The sequence below is a fragment of the Mauremys mutica genome, chromosome 13, assembly GCF_020497125.1.
Source record: "Mauremys mutica isolate MM-2020 ecotype Southern chromosome 13, ASM2049712v1, whole genome shotgun sequence".
Classification (NCBI taxonomy): domain Eukaryota; kingdom Metazoa; phylum Chordata; order Testudines; family Geoemydidae; genus Mauremys; species Mauremys mutica.
Genome location: NC_059084.1, coordinates 1,131,276 through 1,148,810, shown reverse-complemented (window position 1 = coordinate 1,148,810; position 17,535 = coordinate 1,131,276). Strand labels below are relative to the sequence as shown.

The 17,535-nt window shown below is 58.6% G+C and overlaps 1 protein-coding gene across 1 annotated transcript in view; it reads left to right on the top strand.

The window, feature by feature from the left end:
- The window catches only part of LOC123348264 (balbiani ring protein 3-like), a 46,570-nt gene extending 30,861 nt beyond the window's left edge, over positions 1-15,709 (top strand). Inside the window, exons 25-39 of the mRNA XM_044985770.1 lie at positions 4,578-4,715; positions 5,096-5,239; positions 6,309-6,452; positions 7,093-7,239; positions 7,635-7,766; positions 8,236-8,367; positions 9,154-9,297; positions 10,274-10,420; positions 11,013-11,162; positions 11,438-11,584; positions 11,674-11,805; positions 13,128-13,256; positions 13,555-13,692; positions 14,947-15,087; positions 15,532-15,709. Coding sequence (XP_044841705.1) covers positions 4,578-4,715; positions 5,096-5,239; positions 6,309-6,452; positions 7,093-7,239; positions 7,635-7,766; positions 8,236-8,367; positions 9,154-9,297; positions 10,274-10,420; positions 11,013-11,162; positions 11,438-11,584; positions 11,674-11,805; positions 13,128-13,256; positions 13,555-13,692; positions 14,947-15,087; positions 15,532-15,542 — 1,976 coding nt within the window. The 3' untranslated portion in view covers positions 15,543-15,709. The remainder of the gene's footprint in view (positions 1-4,577; positions 4,716-5,095; positions 5,240-6,308; positions 6,453-7,092; positions 7,240-7,634; positions 7,767-8,235; positions 8,368-9,153; positions 9,298-10,273; positions 10,421-11,012; positions 11,163-11,437; positions 11,585-11,673; positions 11,806-13,127; positions 13,257-13,554; positions 13,693-14,946; positions 15,088-15,531) is intronic.
- Positions 15,710-17,535: the final 1,826 nt, after the last annotated feature.

The following is a 17,535-nucleotide window of genomic DNA, read 5'->3' as shown; positions in this document are numbered from 1 at the left end:
GTACAGTTTGATTCATTTAAGATTTTTACTTCATTTGATTCTACGCTTTCTTTCACATACAGTGCCACTCCCCCACCAACACGACCTGTTCTGTCCTTCCGATATATTTTGTACCCTGGTGTTACTGTGTCCCATTGATTATCCTCATTCCACCAAGTTTCCATGATACCTATTATATCAATATCCTTATTTAATACGTGGCGCTCTAGTTCACCCATCTTAGTATTTAGACTTCTAGATCCTATCACTCACCCCCATCGGTTTGGTACTAATGCCGCCCGCAGCCCCAGCCTTCAGCCAGTCGCCTTCTGGGGGGCAGAGCTGGACTCTGGGGAACGGCAGCTCCCTCCTGGTTGGGGAAGAGGGTCACTCCAGGGAGCTGCAGGGTGTCTCAGTGTAGTCATAAGTGACCTGGAAAAAGGGATAAACAATGAGGTGGCAGAATTTACAGACAATACAAAATTACTCAAGATAGTTAAGCCCAAAGCTGACTGTGAAGAGCTATAAAGGGACCTCACAAAATTGGGTGACTGGGCAAGAAAGTGGCAGGTGAAATTCAATGTTGATAAATGCAAAGTAATGCACATTGGAAAACGTAATCCCACCTGTACATACAAAAAAAATCATGGAGTCTAAAACAGCTGTTAACACCAAGAAAGAGCTCTTGGAGTCACCACGGAGAGTTCTCTGAAAACTAGGGCTGTCAAGCGATCATAAAAATTAATTGCAATTAAAAATATTTATTGCGATTAATCATGCTATTTAATAATAATAGAATACCGTTTATTTAAATATTTGTGGCTGTTTTCTACATTTTCAAATATATTGATTTCAGTTACAGCACAGAATACAAAGGGTACAGTGCTCACTTTATTTTTAATACAAATATTTGCAATGTAAAAAACAAAAGAAATTGTATTTTTCAGTTCACCTAATACAAGTACTGTAGAGCAATCTCTTTATCATGGAAGTTGAACTTACAAATGTAGAATTATGTACAAAAACCCTGCATTCAAGAATAAAACAATGTAAAACTTTAGAGCCTACAAGTCCACTCAGTCCTACTAGTCCTACTGTTCAGCCAATCGCTCAGACAAACAAGCTTGTTTATATTTTCAGGAGATAATGCTGCCTGCTTCTTGTTTACAATGTCACCTGAAAGTGAGAACAAGCGTTTGCATGCCACTGTTGTAGCTGACGTCACAAGATATTTACGTGCCAGATGCACTAAAGATTCATACGTCCCTTGATGCTTCAACCACCATTCCAGAAGACATGCGTCCATGCTGATGACAGGTTCTGCTTAATAACAATCCAAAGCAGTGCAGACCGATTCATGGTCATTTTCATCATCTGAGTCAGATGCCACCAGCAGAAGGTTGATTTTCTTTTTTGGTGGTTTGGGTTCTGTAGTTTCCACATCAGACTGTTGCTCTTTTAAGACTTCTGAAAGCATGCCCCACACATTGACCTTCTCAGATTTTTGAAGGCACTTCTGATTCTTAAATCTTGGGTGGAGAGCTGTAGCTATCTTTGGAAATTTCACACTGATACCTTCTTTGCATTTTGTCAAATTTGCAGTGACAGTGTTCTTAAAACGAACAATATGTGCTGGGTCATCATCTGAGATTGCTATAACATAACAAATATATGGCAGAATGTGGGTAAAACAGAACAAGAGACCTACAATTCTCCCCCAAGGAGTTCAGTCACAAATTTAATTAATGCGTTATTTTTTTAATGAGCATCATCAGCATGGAAGCATGTCCTCTGGAACAATGGCTGAAGCATGAAGGGACATATGAATCTTTAGTTCATCTGGCACGTGAATATCTTGCAACATCAGCTACAAAAGTGCCATGCAAACGCCTGTTCTCACTTTCAGGTGACATTGTAATTCAGAAGCTGGCAGCATTATCTCCTGTAAGTGTAAACAAACTTGTTTCTCTTAGCGATTGGCTGAACGAGAAGTAGGACTGAGTGGACTTGCAGGCTCTAAAGTTTACATTGTTTTGTTTTTGAGTGCAGTTATGTAACAAAAAAAATCTACATTTGTAAGTTGCACTTTCATGATAAAGACTTGTATGACGTATTGAAAAATACTGTTTCTTTTGTTTATCATATTTACAGTGCAAATATTTGTAATAAAAATAATACAAAGTGAGCACTGTACACTTTATATTCTGTGTTGTAATTGCAATTGATATATTTGAAAATGTAGAAAATCATCCACAAATATTTAATACATTTTAATTGCTGTTCTATTGTTTAACAGTGATTAATCGCGATTACAGTAACTCCTCACTTAACGTTGTAGTTCTGTTCTTGAAAAATGTGACTTTAAGCAAAACGATATTAAGCGAATCCAATTTCCCCATAAGAATTAATGTAAATGAGGGGGTTATGTTCCAGGGAAATTTTTTTCACTGGAGAAAAGACTATATATATATACACACACAGAGAGTATAAGTTTTAAACAAACAATTTAATACTGGTACACAGTGATGATGATTGTGAAGCTTGGTTGAGGTGGAGGAGTCAGAGGGTGGGATATTTCCCTTACTGCTAAATGATGAACTAGCAATTGGCTGAGCCCTCAAGGGTTAACTCTCTCACTCTGCACGGCCACAGGAATGGAGGGAGATATGTGCATTTCCCTTAAGTACACTGCCTTGTTAATTAGATCAGCTTGCTGAAATGCAGCTGCTGCAAGCTCCCTCGTCCTGAGTCCTGGTCTGTCCCCCCTGCTCTATGGAAGATGGGGTGCAGGAGCCCCCCTATTTGGTCCCTCTTCCTTCCCTCTACCCCCCCACCCCCCGCACAGCAAGCAGGAGTCTCGGGGAGCAGCTCCAAGGCAGAGGGCAGGAGCAGCACATGGCAATGGGGGGAGGGACACAGCTGAACTGCAGGCAGCTGCTGCACAGGGAACTTAGGGGAGCGGGGAGCTGATAGGGGGGCTGCCAGTCCACCCTGGTTCCAAGCCCCCACCAGCTAGCTGCAACGGGCTGCTCTTCCTGCAAGCAGTGGACAAAGCAGGCGTCTGTCAAACACGTTAGAGGGGAGCATTGCACAACTTAAACCAGCATGTTCCCTAACTGATCAGCAAGGTAACAACGAAACAGCGTTAACCGGGATGACTTTAAATGAAGAGTTGCTGTAATTTTTTTAATCACGATTAATTTTTTTGAGTTAATCACATGAGTTAACTGTGATTAATCGACAGCCCTACTGAAAACATCCACTCAATGTGCAGCGGCAGTCAAAAACACTAACAGGATGTTGGGAATCATTAGGAAAGGGATAGACAAGAAGACAGAAAATATCATAACGCCACTATGTAAATCCATGGTACGCCCACACCTTGAATACTGTGTGCAGATGTGGTCACCTCATGTCCAAAAAGAGAGATTAGAATGTATAAGGTACAGAGAAGGGCACCAAAATGATGAAAAGGAATGGAACAGCTTCTACATGGGGAGAGCTGAAAAGGCCCGGCTTGGAAAAGAGATGACTAAGGGGGTATGACAGAGGTCTGTAGAATCATGACTGGTGTGGAGAAAAAGTGTTATTTAGCCTTTTGCATCTCACGAGAACCAGTGTCACCCAATGACATTAATAGGCAGCAGGTTTAAGAAACACACAAGGAAGCATTTCTTCACACAACGCACAGTCACCCTGTGGAACTAGTTTCCAGGAGACATTGTGGAGGCCAAAAGTAGAACGGGTTAAAAAAAGAACTAGGTAAGTTCCTGGAGGATAGGTCCATTAATGGCTATTAACGAAGCTGGTCAGGGGTGGAGCCCCACGCTGCAGGTGTCCCTAGCCTCTGACCGCCAGATGCTGGGCCTGGAGAACAGGGGCTGGATCACTGAGTTCATTCCCTCTGGGGCATCTGGCACTGGCCATTGTCAGCAGACAGGATACTGGGCTAGATGGGCCTTTGGTCTGACCCCGTCTGGCCATTATGTTTTGTCCCACTCAGGGAGAATGGGGCAGCACGATCCAGGCTTTGCCCATTGTTACCTGGCATTACAGGGCAGCTGAGGTCCTTCTTCGGTCCTGCTCTGTCCCCATCCCTCAAGACACCCCCTCTTCCCCACGTGGAGTTATCAGCTGTTGGCTGGTGTGGCTCTGACAGCAGCACCCTGAGCATCTACGCCACCCCCAGGGACAGAGCAGAGCCCTCTGGAGCACCCCTGGGTGTTTGAAACCTACAGGGAATCCAGCTGTGCGCTTCTGACCCCTGCTTCACCTCTTGCCCTGAATCCCTCGCTCCTCCCTGGGTCGCTGCAATCCCCTGCCGCCCCGTGGCGAGGTCCCTGCAAAGCCCCATTCACGTCTCTAGAGCCCTGTCGGCTTCCTCTCTGTTCCACCCCACACTGTGGCCTACATGTTTGCCAGCTCCCTGCTGAGACGGCCCTGGGGAGGCCTTCGCTTCTGCCACTTGGACCCCTCCAGCTCGGGGAAATGGGTCGTTTGTTTATGGCAGTTGTGGGGGGAACTTGACCAACTTGGAGACGAAAGCAGCTCGGTGACCGGGCAGGGCCTCTCTGCCGCGCGCCCATTCTGTGTTCCAGAGAGACCTGGCATCTGCCCGACGCTGCAGAGACCTGGCCTCTGTGTGGAGAAGTGCAGCAGGGATGCGCAGTGCCCCAGGGGGCAGAAATGCTGCGGCACCGGGTGCGGTCGCGTCTGCATGGGAGTCATCGCTGAAGGTATGTTCAGACCTTTCGCGTCAGCATCTCTGCTCAGCCCTGCTGCGTGCGCAGATCCCGGGATGAGCCGAGTACAGAGCTCCCCAGGGGCTGACAGCTGCCTGCCTGAGCAAGGGCCGGGGCCGGGGCTCCCTCAGGCAGCAGCCAGAAGCCCAGTCCCATAAACCTGCCCTGAATGATGCCGACTCCCGGCTGGCCTCAGAGACTCTGGGACTGGCAGATCCTTAACATGGACATGGGGCCTTCTCTCCACAAAAAGCGCTGGTGCAGAGGCTAAGGGCGCAAGGGGACAGCGGCTGTGGGGTCTAGCTTCCTTCCTCCCCCACTCCCACTTCAGTGAGCAGGCCGGTCTCACTCCATGTGGCTGTTGGGTGTTGCAGTGAGGCCTGGAGTCTGCCCGGCGTTACCAGCAGGAGCCGTCGGTGCCTGTGATGAGAGATGCCGTTCCGACAGCGACTGCCCGGGCACCCAGAAATGCTGCAGCAACGGCTGTGGCCTGGCCTGCACGGCGGTGAACCTTGTTGGTGAGAGGCAGCGGATCCTCGTGCAGGGCCCGTCGTGGATCAGTCCTTAGAAAGGCACATTCGGATCCACAGGTGGATTTTGAACCCTGTGTGTCCAGGGGCATTCAGCTGGCCCCGCTGTGCCCCAGACTCATAGGGACCCATCTGCCCTCCTGCATAGCACAGCCAGAGACCCCCTCCCGGGGAGTCCTGCACCCAGCCCAGAGCTCCTGGTGGAGCTAGAGCAGACGTTCAGACTTGAGCTAACGCCCAGGTGACAGAACCGACCACCCCTCTAGGGGAGCAGTTCCCTCCCTGCTCCGTGCTTCTAGCCTGAACATGTGGGGCCCCAGCTCCCAGCCACTGCTCTCAGACCCCTCTCCGTGCAGACAGCTGCAGACCGTGACCGAGTCACCTCAACCTTCTGGAGAAACTAAACAGAGGGAGCGTCTGCAGTTGCTCCCTGCAGGGCGGCCTCCAGCCGCAGACTCGCTCTCTCCGGCTCACCTCTGCCCCTTCCCGGTGTGTTTGCCTGTCCGCAGTGAGCCGGTGCATCCCTAGCCATAGACTGAGACCACTGGGCACTCAGGGACTCGCTTACTGCTGGGGCTTGGGTTGCGAGTTACCCGGTGCACACAGCGGTGGCATGGCCCAGGGAAGCCTCCTTTTAACATCTTGGCAACATGTGCCCCATCCCCAGCAAGCCTCCCCTAGGGTGACCAGATGTCCCCATGTTATAGGAGCAGTCCCAATAGTCGGGCCTTTTTCTTACATAGGCGCCTATTACCCCCCCACCCCCGTCCCGAACTTTCGCGCTGTGTCACCCTAGCCTCCCCCCTCTGCGATGCCCGGCCGGGGGTGCTGGCGGGAGCTGATCCGCGTGTGTGCAGCCATCTGCAGACGCTCCACCCCAGCGGTTTGCTCCTGAACTGCCCTGACTGGTGACCCTGCTAGGACTCGGCTGTCCTGGGCAGCCCTGCTCCCAGCGGAGGGATGGGCCAGGGCAGAGGGTGCAGGAGGTGGGCTCTGATTTCTCCAGCCCCTCCCTTCCCACCGCACTGTGTCTCACCCTTTCGCTGCTCTGTCTCAGTGAAACCTGGCGTGTGCCCAGCCAGAGCCCCGGGGGCCAGCGAGGGACCCTGTCTATCCCCCTGCGCCCAGGACAGCGATTGCAGAGGAGACGCCAAGTGCTGCCCCCTCAGCTGTGGCCGCACCTGCCTCGCCCCTCAGAAAGGTGAGTCTGCTGCCCTCTCCGACCGCGCTGAGCCGGCCCCACACAGGCAAGGCTCCCTAGGCTCACTGCTGAGCAGGTGAGCGGCATCCGGGACATGCAGGGAAGGGCCAGGACCCACCGCAGAAACGCGCCCTGAATGATCCCCACTCCCCAGCCAGCGGCTCAGACTCGGGCCATCGTTCCCACAGGGAGCTCAGCCCCAGGGGCCGGGGATGGGGCCGTGGGGCACAGAGCACTGGGGGCGAGGGGGCAGAGGACGTGGGGCCGGGGGCCAAGAGTGAGGACAGACAGGGCGGGAGCACTGGCTGCACGGAGGGCACGTGAGCTGAGGCAGAGAGGGGACTGGCCACTGAGGGCAGGGCCTGGGGCAGCGAGGGGCCGGGGGGAGAGGACTGGATGTGCCAGGGCCCAAGCCAGGCGTGGGTCAAAGGACAGAGAGGGGGCGACCTCTGAGAGTGCGAAGGGCAAGGAGAGGCCAGGGAAGGTGCCAAGGCAGCGGGCCAGGGGACTGGTTCTGGGCCACCCTTCAGGCCTGGCCTGGCCCATTTCCCCAAGGATTCCCCGCCTGCCGCCCCATTCCCACATGGAGTCGCTGGGACTGGGCTGGGCCTCACCGCCATGCACCCGGCCTGTGTTTCAGAGAAACCGGGGCTTTGCCCAGCATTTAAAATCAGAGACGAGGGGCCGCCCCGGACGCTGTGCCAGCAGGACAGCGACTGCCACAAGAGAGACAAGTGCTGCAGGATGGGCTCCAGCTACGTCTGTGCACCGCCCTCCCCCACGGCAGGTGAGACGGCACGTACCCGTGTGGGCTGCTCCAGGGGCCGGTTTCCCGGTGCAGGGGCTGGGATTCTCTGGAGCCCGGGACCTTTATGTGTGGGGTACCCAGAGTTACGGGCTAGGCCAGGGCACCAGGAGGCGGAGCAGTAAGGGACTAGGGGGACAGGCAGAGAGCAGAGACCTCTGACGGCATATGGGGAGGGTGGGGTGCCTATGACAGGGGCTGAGGACAGAGGCAACCGGGCCTTTTCCTCCTAAGATACCGTCCTGGGAACGAAAAGGTCTCAGTGCTGGATGGAGGAGAGAGCAGGGTCTTTTGTCAGCCCCATTCCCCTCGTCCCCTGGAGCGTTAGGGTTTGTCGGGATGCGGCATCACTGCCCTGTGACCGCTCTGTGTTGCAGAGGAACCCGGCACTGGCCCAGCCGCCCCCGAGGGGCACAGTGGGCAGAGATGCCGCAGTGACCGGGACTGCCCGGGAGCAGAGATGTGCTGCAGACATCAGTGCCATGCAGAGTGCCCCGCGCAGGACGAAGGTAAACCCCACGCTGTGCCATTGGCAGCAGGAATCCGAGCTGTGCCCATCCCTCGCCCCCATCGGTTTGGTACTAATGCCGCCCGCACCCCCAGCCTTCAGCCAGTCGCCTTCTGGGGGGCAGAGCTGGACTCCGGGGAACGGCAGCCCCCTCCTGGTTGGTGAAGAGGGAGCTGCAGGGGTTTTAGAATGGGGCAGCACTGGGGGGCAGGGAGATCCCGGCTTTGCCCATTGTTACCTGGCATTACCGGGCGTGGAGCTGAGGGAAGGGAAAGGATAACGAGGGGGCTAAGTGTGATGAATGGCGCATGGAGCTAGCGGGACGGGACAGGCACCGGGGTCCTTCTTCAGTCCTGGTCTGGCCCGGGTCCCTCGGGACACCCCCTTCCCCGAGGAGCTGTGAGGCGACAGCTGGTGTGGCTCTGTGCCCAGCCAGGGTCTCACTGCCATGGGGCCGTTCTATGTAACAGGGACCCCCACACCCGGCCCAGCTGCCCCCGAGGGGCACGGTGGGCAGAGGTGCTCCAGTGACCAGGACTGCCCGGGAGCAGAGCGGTGCTGCAGCCATGGGTGCCGCCAGGCATGCCCAGCACAGGGCAGCGGTGAGTTTCTGTGCCCGTGCTGGGGGAATGGCAGCGACTGGCTCGCGCTGGGAACACACTGACAGGACCACGCAGGGGGTGGACAGGAACAGGGGCTAGAGGCTGGGCCTGCCTGTCCCAGCGGGTCCGTTTCCCTGAGGTCTCCTCTCCCTCCCCACATGGAGGCAGTAAGGGCTCGTCAGGGTCCGACTGCCTTGGGCCCCCCAGTGCTCCAGCCGGCAGCCTGCCCGGCCACTGAACAAGGAGCTGTGGGGCTGGTAGGGAGCCAGAAATGCTGCAGGAGTGGCTGTGGCCACACCTGCACCGCCCTCGCCCGGGGAGGGACAGTCCCATGCACCACGTTTGGGGCCACGGCAGGCAGCGGCAGCGTGCGCAGACTCAGGCGCACCCCAGGGCCGTCTCCAGGCCCTGCCCAGCAGCCTTTTGCCTTTGTCCGGGGACCCACCCACCTGGGCTCTCTGCCTCTGAGGTGACTCGCCAGCCCCACCAGGCCCAGGGAATCCCCCTCCCCACAGGCATCTGGCTGCCTGGTGCAATGAGACTGGTACACGGGGTCCCAGTGACCCCCTGGCACTGCCAGTACGCCAGCGTCCCACACTGCCCACGTCGGCAGCACCTGGCTCCTAGCCCCCAGCCCCTCCACCCGATCACAGGCAGCTTGGGCCAGGGACGCTCCCTTCTCCTTCAGCCCTTCCCCGGTGGGCTCAGACCCCTCCCTCATCCCCTGGCCTTGCCTTGGCCTCCCTCTTGCCAGCTCCATGACTGCCCCGGCCTCTGTCTGCCCAGGGAAGCCTGGATTCTGCCCCGTGCGCAACGGGCTCTACTTCAGCTATGACTGCGAAGCCAGATGCCGAGGGGATGGCGAGTGCCCCAGGGACCAGAAGTGCTGCCTGCGCGGCTGCGACCACGAGTGCTTGGCCCCTTCTGAAGGTAGGAGGCATGGTTCAGATTGCCCTGCAGGCAGCCCCTCACCTGGGCAAGGCCGGGGGGCGTGTGCGGCCTCCCAGCAGGGCAGTGAGACGCTGATCCTGGAAGAAGCCCCCAGCTACTGCTACAGGGGAGAGACAGAGCAGAGCCAGTCCCTGCAGGTTTGTTGGGGTGACTGGGATATGCCAGCCTGGCATGTGCCCAAGGCTCTCAGACAAGGTCTGAGGCATAGGGCCCCGGAGCCACCATGTCTGTGCAGAGAGACAGGGCCCAGGGATCCCAGGGCTCAGCCTGCAAAAACAAGTAACCCCGTGACTGTGACATCACAACAGAACGACCAGTGACAAGTCAGTCGGGAGCATGACATTGCGACAGAACGACCAGTGACGAGTCAGTCAGGAACGTGACATCCTGACAGAACGACCAGTGACGAGTCAGTCGGGAAAGTGACATCCTGACAGAACAACCAGTGACAAGTCAGTCGGGAGCGTGACATCCTGACAGAACGACCAGTGACGAGTCAGTCGGGAGCGTGACATTGCGACAGAACGACCAGTGATGAGTCAGAGGGGAGCGTGACATCATGACAGAACAACCAGTGACGAGTCAGAGGGGAGCGTGACATTGCGACAGAACGACCAGTGACGAGTCAGAGGGGAGCGTGACATCATGACAGAACCAGTGGCGAGTCAGTCGGGAGCGTGACATCATGACAGAACGACCAGTGACGAGTCAGAGGGGAGCGTGACATCATGACAGAACCAGTGGCGAGTCAGTCGGGAGCGTGACATCATGACAGAACGACCAGTGACGAGTCAGATGAGAGTGGCCGTCTCAGCGGTGGGGCTCGGTGACCTGGCTCGCTCTAGGCACAGATCAGCAGCATGCCAGGAGAGCCAGTGGATCTGGTAGGGAGGGTGCTCGTCCCGTTACACAGACCCCAGTGAGCCCCCTCACTCCTCTGCCTTCTGCTTTCCAGAGAAGCCCGGCATCTGCCCCCTGACAGACGGGATAACGTCCAGTTCCCCCTGGTGCAAGTCCTCGTGTGCAGAGGACAAGGAGTGTGCGGGGGACCAGAAGTGCTGTGACAGTGAGTGTGGCCGGACATGCCAGGCCCCAGAGAGAGGTAACTAGAGCAGCAGGGGCTGGGGCATGGGGCTGTCATCCCCGTTAGCATCCACTGGAGCTCCCTTGCCCCGCCGGTGCATCCCCAGCAGGAAAGGGTTAACGCAAAGGGTTAATGCTCTGTGCTGTGATGGCCAGTGGCCATGTGCGAGGACCTCCCCACCCCTTCGCCAGGTGCTGCCTGTGCTCCAGTGTGAGCAGAGAGTGCAGGGGTTGCAGCGCGCCGATGGGCCAGGAGCCCCCGCTCCAGCACGGGGGTGCCCGGCGCAAGGTGTGGAGACGTCTGCTAAGCAGCTGTTCCCCAGCTTTGTGCACCCCTGGATCAGGATGTGCAGCTGCTGAGCGCGGCTGGGTGGTGGGGAGGGGAGCTGCAGCCCGGTGCATCAGACATCTGGACTCCAGGGCAAGGCAGGAGAGCCAGGTGCCGGCAGAGGCAGCGCTAAGAATCCCCCAGTGCAGCTCCGAGAGGCCGGTGAGTGCAGCAGGATGGCCTGGCTGGCTGTGCAATTGCCCTAGGGAGGTATGGTGGGTACCCACTGTGACACCCTCTATCCAGCAGCCTCCAAACCTACCCTTCCCCTCTCTCTCGTCAGAGAAACCCGGCACATGCCCAAAGCAGAAGCCCTGGCAAACACTGGTGCCGTGCAACGAGCAGGACGCCTGCGCTCATGACCGGGATTGCCCCAGGCAGGAGAAGTGCTGCTTCGCCGGCTGCGCCATGCGCTGCGGCCCCCACTACAAAGGTAACCAGCTAGGCTGCAGAGACCCCCCCAGAGGGACCAGCCCCATTTGTCCAGGGGCAGACTGGCAGCCCAGAGAGAGAAAGGACCCTGTGCCAGGGCGGTGCAGCAGAGACAGGGTGGATGGGGGTGCAGGAGCCCGGAGTGAGCTTGGGCTGGAGGGGGCTGAGAGTCTGGCTGGGACCCTCCCCGTGGACAGTCCTCAATACAGGCTGATGTGGAGGGTCCCCCGCCTGCCACGGTTCATTGTCCCTCTCTCATCCCCTCCCACTCCACAGAGCATCCCGGTGCCTGTCCCAGGGCAAAGGCCTGCAGCGACCCGGGGCAGCGCCGTTCAAACCAGTGCCTGGACGACCACGTGTGCGAGAGACACGAGAAGTGCTGCGACACAGGGTGCCGCTGGGAGTGCGTGGCAGTGCGCACAGGTACGGGCACGCTCCCTTCCCCGGCCCTGGGCTTCCCTGGACTCCGCGCACCCCTGTGATGGGTGTCCGGGCCCCCTGCTGTCTTACAGAGAGCGAGGACAAGTCGGGGGATGGCCCCACGGGCGCCTGCGTGGACGAGTGCAGGGCTGACGAGGAGTGTCCCAGAGGACAAAGATGCAGAAGCAATGGCTGTGGCCGTGTCTGCCAGGAAGTCTCCCGAGGTGAGGCTAGACCTAGAGCCTGGGGTGCAGCTTGGAGTTTGGGCCTGCACAGGCCATGGACCAGCGTGCAAAGGGGCACCGCTCGGGCGGGGCCCCATGCCAGGGAAAGGAGCCTTGGTATCGCTGTGCATGGGCAAGGGAGGCTTCCCTGTGCAGTCACTGCTCACAGGCCATGCAGGGCTGCTGTGACGGTCTAGCCCTCAGCGTCAGGCCCCCCCCAGGGAGCCCTGCCCTCCCGCCTCTCCCAGGTCCCAGAGGTCAGCGTCTCTGCCGAAGCTGGGCTGGCAGGGGTGTTTCTCTCCTGGCCAGGACCCTCGTTCCTGCTCGGGTCGAGCTCAGTCCCAGCCAGGTTCCGTCCTTCCCTCGTGTGACAGAGGGTGTGATGGAGGGGGGCAGATTGACCTGGGAATGTTGCCTGGGAGTTTTACTGAGACTGTCTGCACTGGTGATGGGATACCAGGGCTACCATACCTGAGCCTGTAACCTGAGCCAGGAGGGCGGTTGGGGCCAGGTGACACCTTTTGCCCCGGGGAAACTGGATAGAGGCTGGAGGAGCAGCAGGGGGCGTGGCTGGAGGAGACGGCTGGAGGGGTTTTAGTTTTAGAGCTGGCTGGAGAAGCGGAGGGAACCCCAAAGCTGAGGGATGAGCTTCCTACCCTCTGGGGACCTGGCTGAGGGGTCCTGGTTGTACCTACAAGCCCTGCTTGGGACTGTGTCCTGTCGTCTAATAACCCTTCTGTGTTCCTGGCTGGCTGAGAGTCCTGGTGAATCGCAGGAATTGGGGGTGCAGGGCCTGACCCCCCCACCCTCCGTGTGGGAGGCGACGTGCCTGACATCTGTCCCGTGGCTGGATCGCTCCCCGGGCAGGGGACGGTCTGTGCTGGCTGTGGTGTTGTTGCTCATTTATTCTGGCCGTTTGGGGCTGTGTATGCTGGAGAGGCTGGTCAGAGCAGCGCCCCAGGCACGGGGAAGATTTGGGTGGCCCCTCGCTCCTGCGGGAGCTTGTTCCAGTCTGGGGCCAGCCCCGAGGCAGCTCTGTCTCCTGCCCAGACGAGCTTTACCCTCCTGGGGTGGCTCCATCCCAGCGCTCTAGGCTTGGTTGGACGTGCAGGCCCCAGGCCCTGAGCACTTTGAAGATAAGGCCTGGGGCTTTGAAGTGGAAGGGCTCCTTCAAGGGTCTCCCGGGCACCCAGAGGGCAGCGCTCTGGGGCCTTCCGTCACCCTGGCTGGGCCAATTCCCTCAGGTCCCTTGTTCCCACATGGAGTCGCTAGGCTCCAGCGGGCCAGGTCTCTCATGGGCACGTGGCCGCTCTGTGTTGCAGGCGTCTGCCCGAGTCCCCTGGGCTTTGGGCCGTGCGTGGATTTGTGCTTTGCTGATGTGGAGTGTCCCAGAGGACAGAAGTGCTGCAGCAATGGGTGTGGCCACGTCTGCATGCGGGCAATCACCGGAGGTAAGCTCAGGCCGGGTCAGCCCTGCCCCAGATGCGGGCACTCCCGTCCGTGCAGGGCCCGGGGATGTGCCCCTAGCCGAGCAGGGAGGAGGGGTCGGGGTCACTCAGCGAAGGGGCAGGACTCCAGCCCCAGTAACCAGCCCTGGATGATCCCGCTGCCCCCCAGGCCCAGGGGCTCAGAGTCTCTGCTCAAACTGCTTCTCTCTTTCCTGGGCCCTCTTCCCATGGGGAGGCTCCCAGCTCAAGATGCTGCGGGCCGGAGCCCGAGCCCATGTCATGGGGCTGTTCTGTGTTCCAGGGAGACCCGGCCTTTGTCCAGAGCCCCAAGGGAAAGGCGTTTGTGTGGAGCGATGCAGGGAGGATGAGGAGTGTCCCAGGGGGCAGAAGTGCTGCAGTAATGGGTGTGGTCACGTCTGCACGTCCCCGATCTCTGCAGGTAAATTTAGTCCCTCAGTGTTAGCGTCTCCAGAGCTGAGCCCTGCCCCACACGCCGACTCTGAGCTCTCGGGGCAGGGCCCGTGTGTGCCCAGCACCACAGGGCCTTGGCCTCTCGGCGCCACCACCAGACATTGTGAAATTATCCCTCCTTCCCTGCCCTGCCGTATGCGCCGAGAGCTTTCCTGTGAGGAGAACAAGGGCTGGGAAGGTGGGTGAGACTGGCCCTGCCCAGCACCCACAGCTGGGTCCGCTGGCATCTCACCTCTTTGCCACGGCGTTTGTTGGACTGCCGTGCCACCAGCAGGGAGGCGTGGATCCTCCCAGCGTCACGGGCAGGGTCTGGGCGGATCCTTCAGAGATCGGCAGTGGGAAGTCAGCAGGATCTGGGGGAGCCGTGGGGGCCTGTCGGAAGTTTTATGGACACAGACACCGTGCAGCTTGGAGGGGGAGCTCCAGCCATGAGGGTGAGCCAGCTCGCCCCGTCTGGAGGAGTCCAGGCGCCACGCAGACGGGTGGCTTCTCCAGCAGCAGCAGAGGGCCCTTTGAGGGTGCATCTCCTATGTGTCATCTTAACCCCCATCAGGAGCCTGAGGGAGCCCCGCGGCGAGCCACCCCGGGTGCACCCAGGCACCCCCCCATTCATCCTGCAGCTCAGGCCATGACACGGGTCACCAACGGCCTTCCCCAACCCGGCAGAGTTCTCACAGCTTAACCCCCTCCCGCTTAGGGTGAAAGTCTCCTGCCAGCTGGGACCTTCTCCCGCCCAGCCCCCATCCTGCATCAGCCTGTGGCTAATCAACCCTTTCCCCTTCTCCTGCGTCCTCTGCGGCTGGAGTTACTGTGCCCTAGAGAGTAGCTGGAGGGACCCGATCTGCTGCTGGGGGGGCGCTTGGCACTTGGGGGCAGGAGGAGCAGTTTGCAATGGTCACTGGACTCCCTCCTCCAGCTGCTTCTCCCCATCCCAGCCCTGCCCCTTGCTCCCCGTTGCCTCCTCTACCACAATGCACCCAGGATGCTGAGGGCCCGTCCTGGCTCCGCTGGGAGCTGGCACCGGGGTGTGACGTCCTCAGCAAGGCCCAGCCACCCAATCAGAACAAGGCTCTGGGCAGTCAGGGTCCCCAGCCAGATCCTAACCAACCCCTGGGTGCTGGGATCTGTGGGTGCTACCACGCGACTGGGCCCACTCGCACCCAGGGCCACCAGCCCCCTAACACACCCCCGTACAAGGCCGTCTGGTCTCCTCCTGCTGCAGAGAAGCCTGGGACCTGCCCACCAGACCCAGCCAAGTGTCGACACGCAGCCCCCCCGGAGTGTGATGGTGACCATACGTGCCCTGGGAGGAAGAAGTGCTGCTTCAGGACATGTGCCATGCTCTGCACAGACCCAGAGGAAGGCACCAGTGATGCAGCCAATCACCGTGCACTGGGGGTGTAGGGCCGAGCCAGCACTCCCAGCTCGGGCTGCACCGGGCCGTTTGGAGGAGTGTGCCACCCCCGGCTGCTGGCACAGATCGCTGCACCGGCCTCACTCCTATCCAGGGGCACCAGGCCCTGCTTCACCAGGGAAGGACCCAGGGACCTGGCTGCTTCCCAGCTCTCCTCTGGGACAGGGAAACTGGGCATAGGCTGGTGCAGAGCCTGACGCTCCCCCAACCTGTGGGTTCCCCCCCCCCCAGAGCTGGAATGGGGCTGGGACAGGGTCCCCAGGAGCTTTGGGGGGAAATGGGGTGTTCAGCAGAATGTGGGGCAGGGAACGGGGTAAGTCTGTGCCCAAAGCTTGGAGAAATGTGCCCCGCAGCCCGCCTGTGCTGTGAGCACTCCGCTTGTTTGTGTTTCAGATGCTGCATAACGAGCTGAAAGGAAGCCGCACCTTTATCACGGGACAGCCCATCGTTAGAACCCTTTCACTGGCCCTGCCCTCCTGCCTGCTGTGCCAATGTAACCTCCAGACCACTACAGACTCCCCAGCAATAAACTCAAGTGCCAGCGCCAGGCCCGAGTCCTGTGTTCCCTGCTGAGCTGGGCTTTCTAGCCACGAGCCCGCCCATCGGTTCCCTTTGGGGGCGCAGCGGAGAAGGTGCCAGATTTCCTCAAATCTGCAGGCCCGACGCCAGCCCCTGGGGCAGAGACGCAGCCTCATGCCTGCTGCCACCTCAGCAGAGCTCCTGCCACCCAGCGTCTCTGCTGAGCCGAGGGAAAACAGGGCACAGGGGTGTGGGCACGGGAGGAGTCCTGCCCTGGAAGCCGTTATTCGGACTGAACTCAAGCTCCCAAGTGCCTCCTGTCCTGCCCCCATAGCCAGTGGGAGCAGAGCGCTCTCCCCCCAGAACCCAGGCACGCACTGTAGCTCTGCTCCAGCTCAGCGTCCCGTTCCTGGTCCTCGTCCCCTCGGCTCCCCAGCTTGGGTGCCAGGCGGTGTCAGAGCTGAGCCACCACGGTTATAAAACCGACCGAGCCCAAGTAAACAAACGAGGGCAACGGGCCTGTGCTGGCTCAGGAAGCATCAGGCCAAGCAGCAGCACTCAGCTGCCCTAAAGCAACCCAGCAGCAGTCAAAGGACAAAGGGGGTGTCCTCCAGGGACATGAGTTGCTATGGGCAAGGGGGGCAGTTGTCCCCTCCAGACTTAACTAGGGCTGTAGGCTCCATTATCTCTTCGCTCCCCCACCCGACTAGGGAGACAGTCGTTAGGAAAGCAATAATTGCCTCGTTCTTCTCATGCTGCTCTGTGGGGCAGGCAATGCGCTCCATGTCCCCCCACCAGAAATCTTCTGAAAAGCTGCCCCTATTCTCCCCCTATCACTGCCCCTGCTGGGGGTCTGCACTCCCACCACGCCCCCCAGCCCATTGCCTGGCCATCTCCCCAGTTCTCTAGGCTGTGAGTAGTTGCCCTCAGGTGCTTTAGGAGGCTGTTGTGGTTTCACTTGCCATTGGGATAGGATCCCAGCTCGCAGCTGTGAAACCCCAACCCCTGAGCATCACAAAACCTAACCCCTGCAGCACGCCCCTGGCCTGGCAGGGCTGAGCTAAGCTCCAGCCTCGGAGCAAGCCCTGAAAGGGGCACAGGCAGGGAGATCAGCAAAGGGACAGAGCTGGGGACATGTTTCAGGCCAGGCACAGAATGGCACAGCTGACATGGCTGCCCTGCGCAGAACCCAAACTCCAGGCGTGAGCGGTTTCCATGTGTTCCCAAGCCCCTTCTAAAGCTCCCAGCAGAGACCTCTCTTTGGCCCATATGTTTGAACCACCCAGTTCTACTGAGCCCTGGGCTCAGGCCTCACTCCCTACAAGCAAATCCCCCAGAACTGCTGCTAGACCCTGTCCTGGGAGCCCCAGACACATCCTAGCATCAATGAAGAGAGCCGGGCCTGAGAAAATAGCTCCTCCCACACCACCACAAGCCCCAGCAATAGGAGGAAGAGGAACCCACCTTTATTTATAGGGTTTGTTTCTCCAGCCTCACCAATCACAGGTCAGAAGAGTCCATTTGGGTCCAGAAGGGGAGCTCTGGCTTTGTGTGCATGGCTGTCTGCCCTGCTAATGGGAGGCCAGGCCCAGAATGGGCTGGATTCTTTGTGAGTCGAAGCAGAACAGACCTGCCACCTCGGGGGCGGGGGGGGTGGGGGTTGAGTTGGTTTCCCCATTTCCATTGCCTGGCAAGCTGGTTCCACCAACCTGTCTGAGTGGACTCTCCCAGGGGAGGGGTGGAGCCAGAGCCTTTAAATTCATCTCCTGAGGTTGTGCTCAGGTTTGTGGGGCTGGGGCAGGCTCGGGCTTGGGCTTGGGCTTGGGTTCGGGTTCCGTGTCAGTGTTGCATCCTGAGCTGTGAATTTGGCAGCATCTC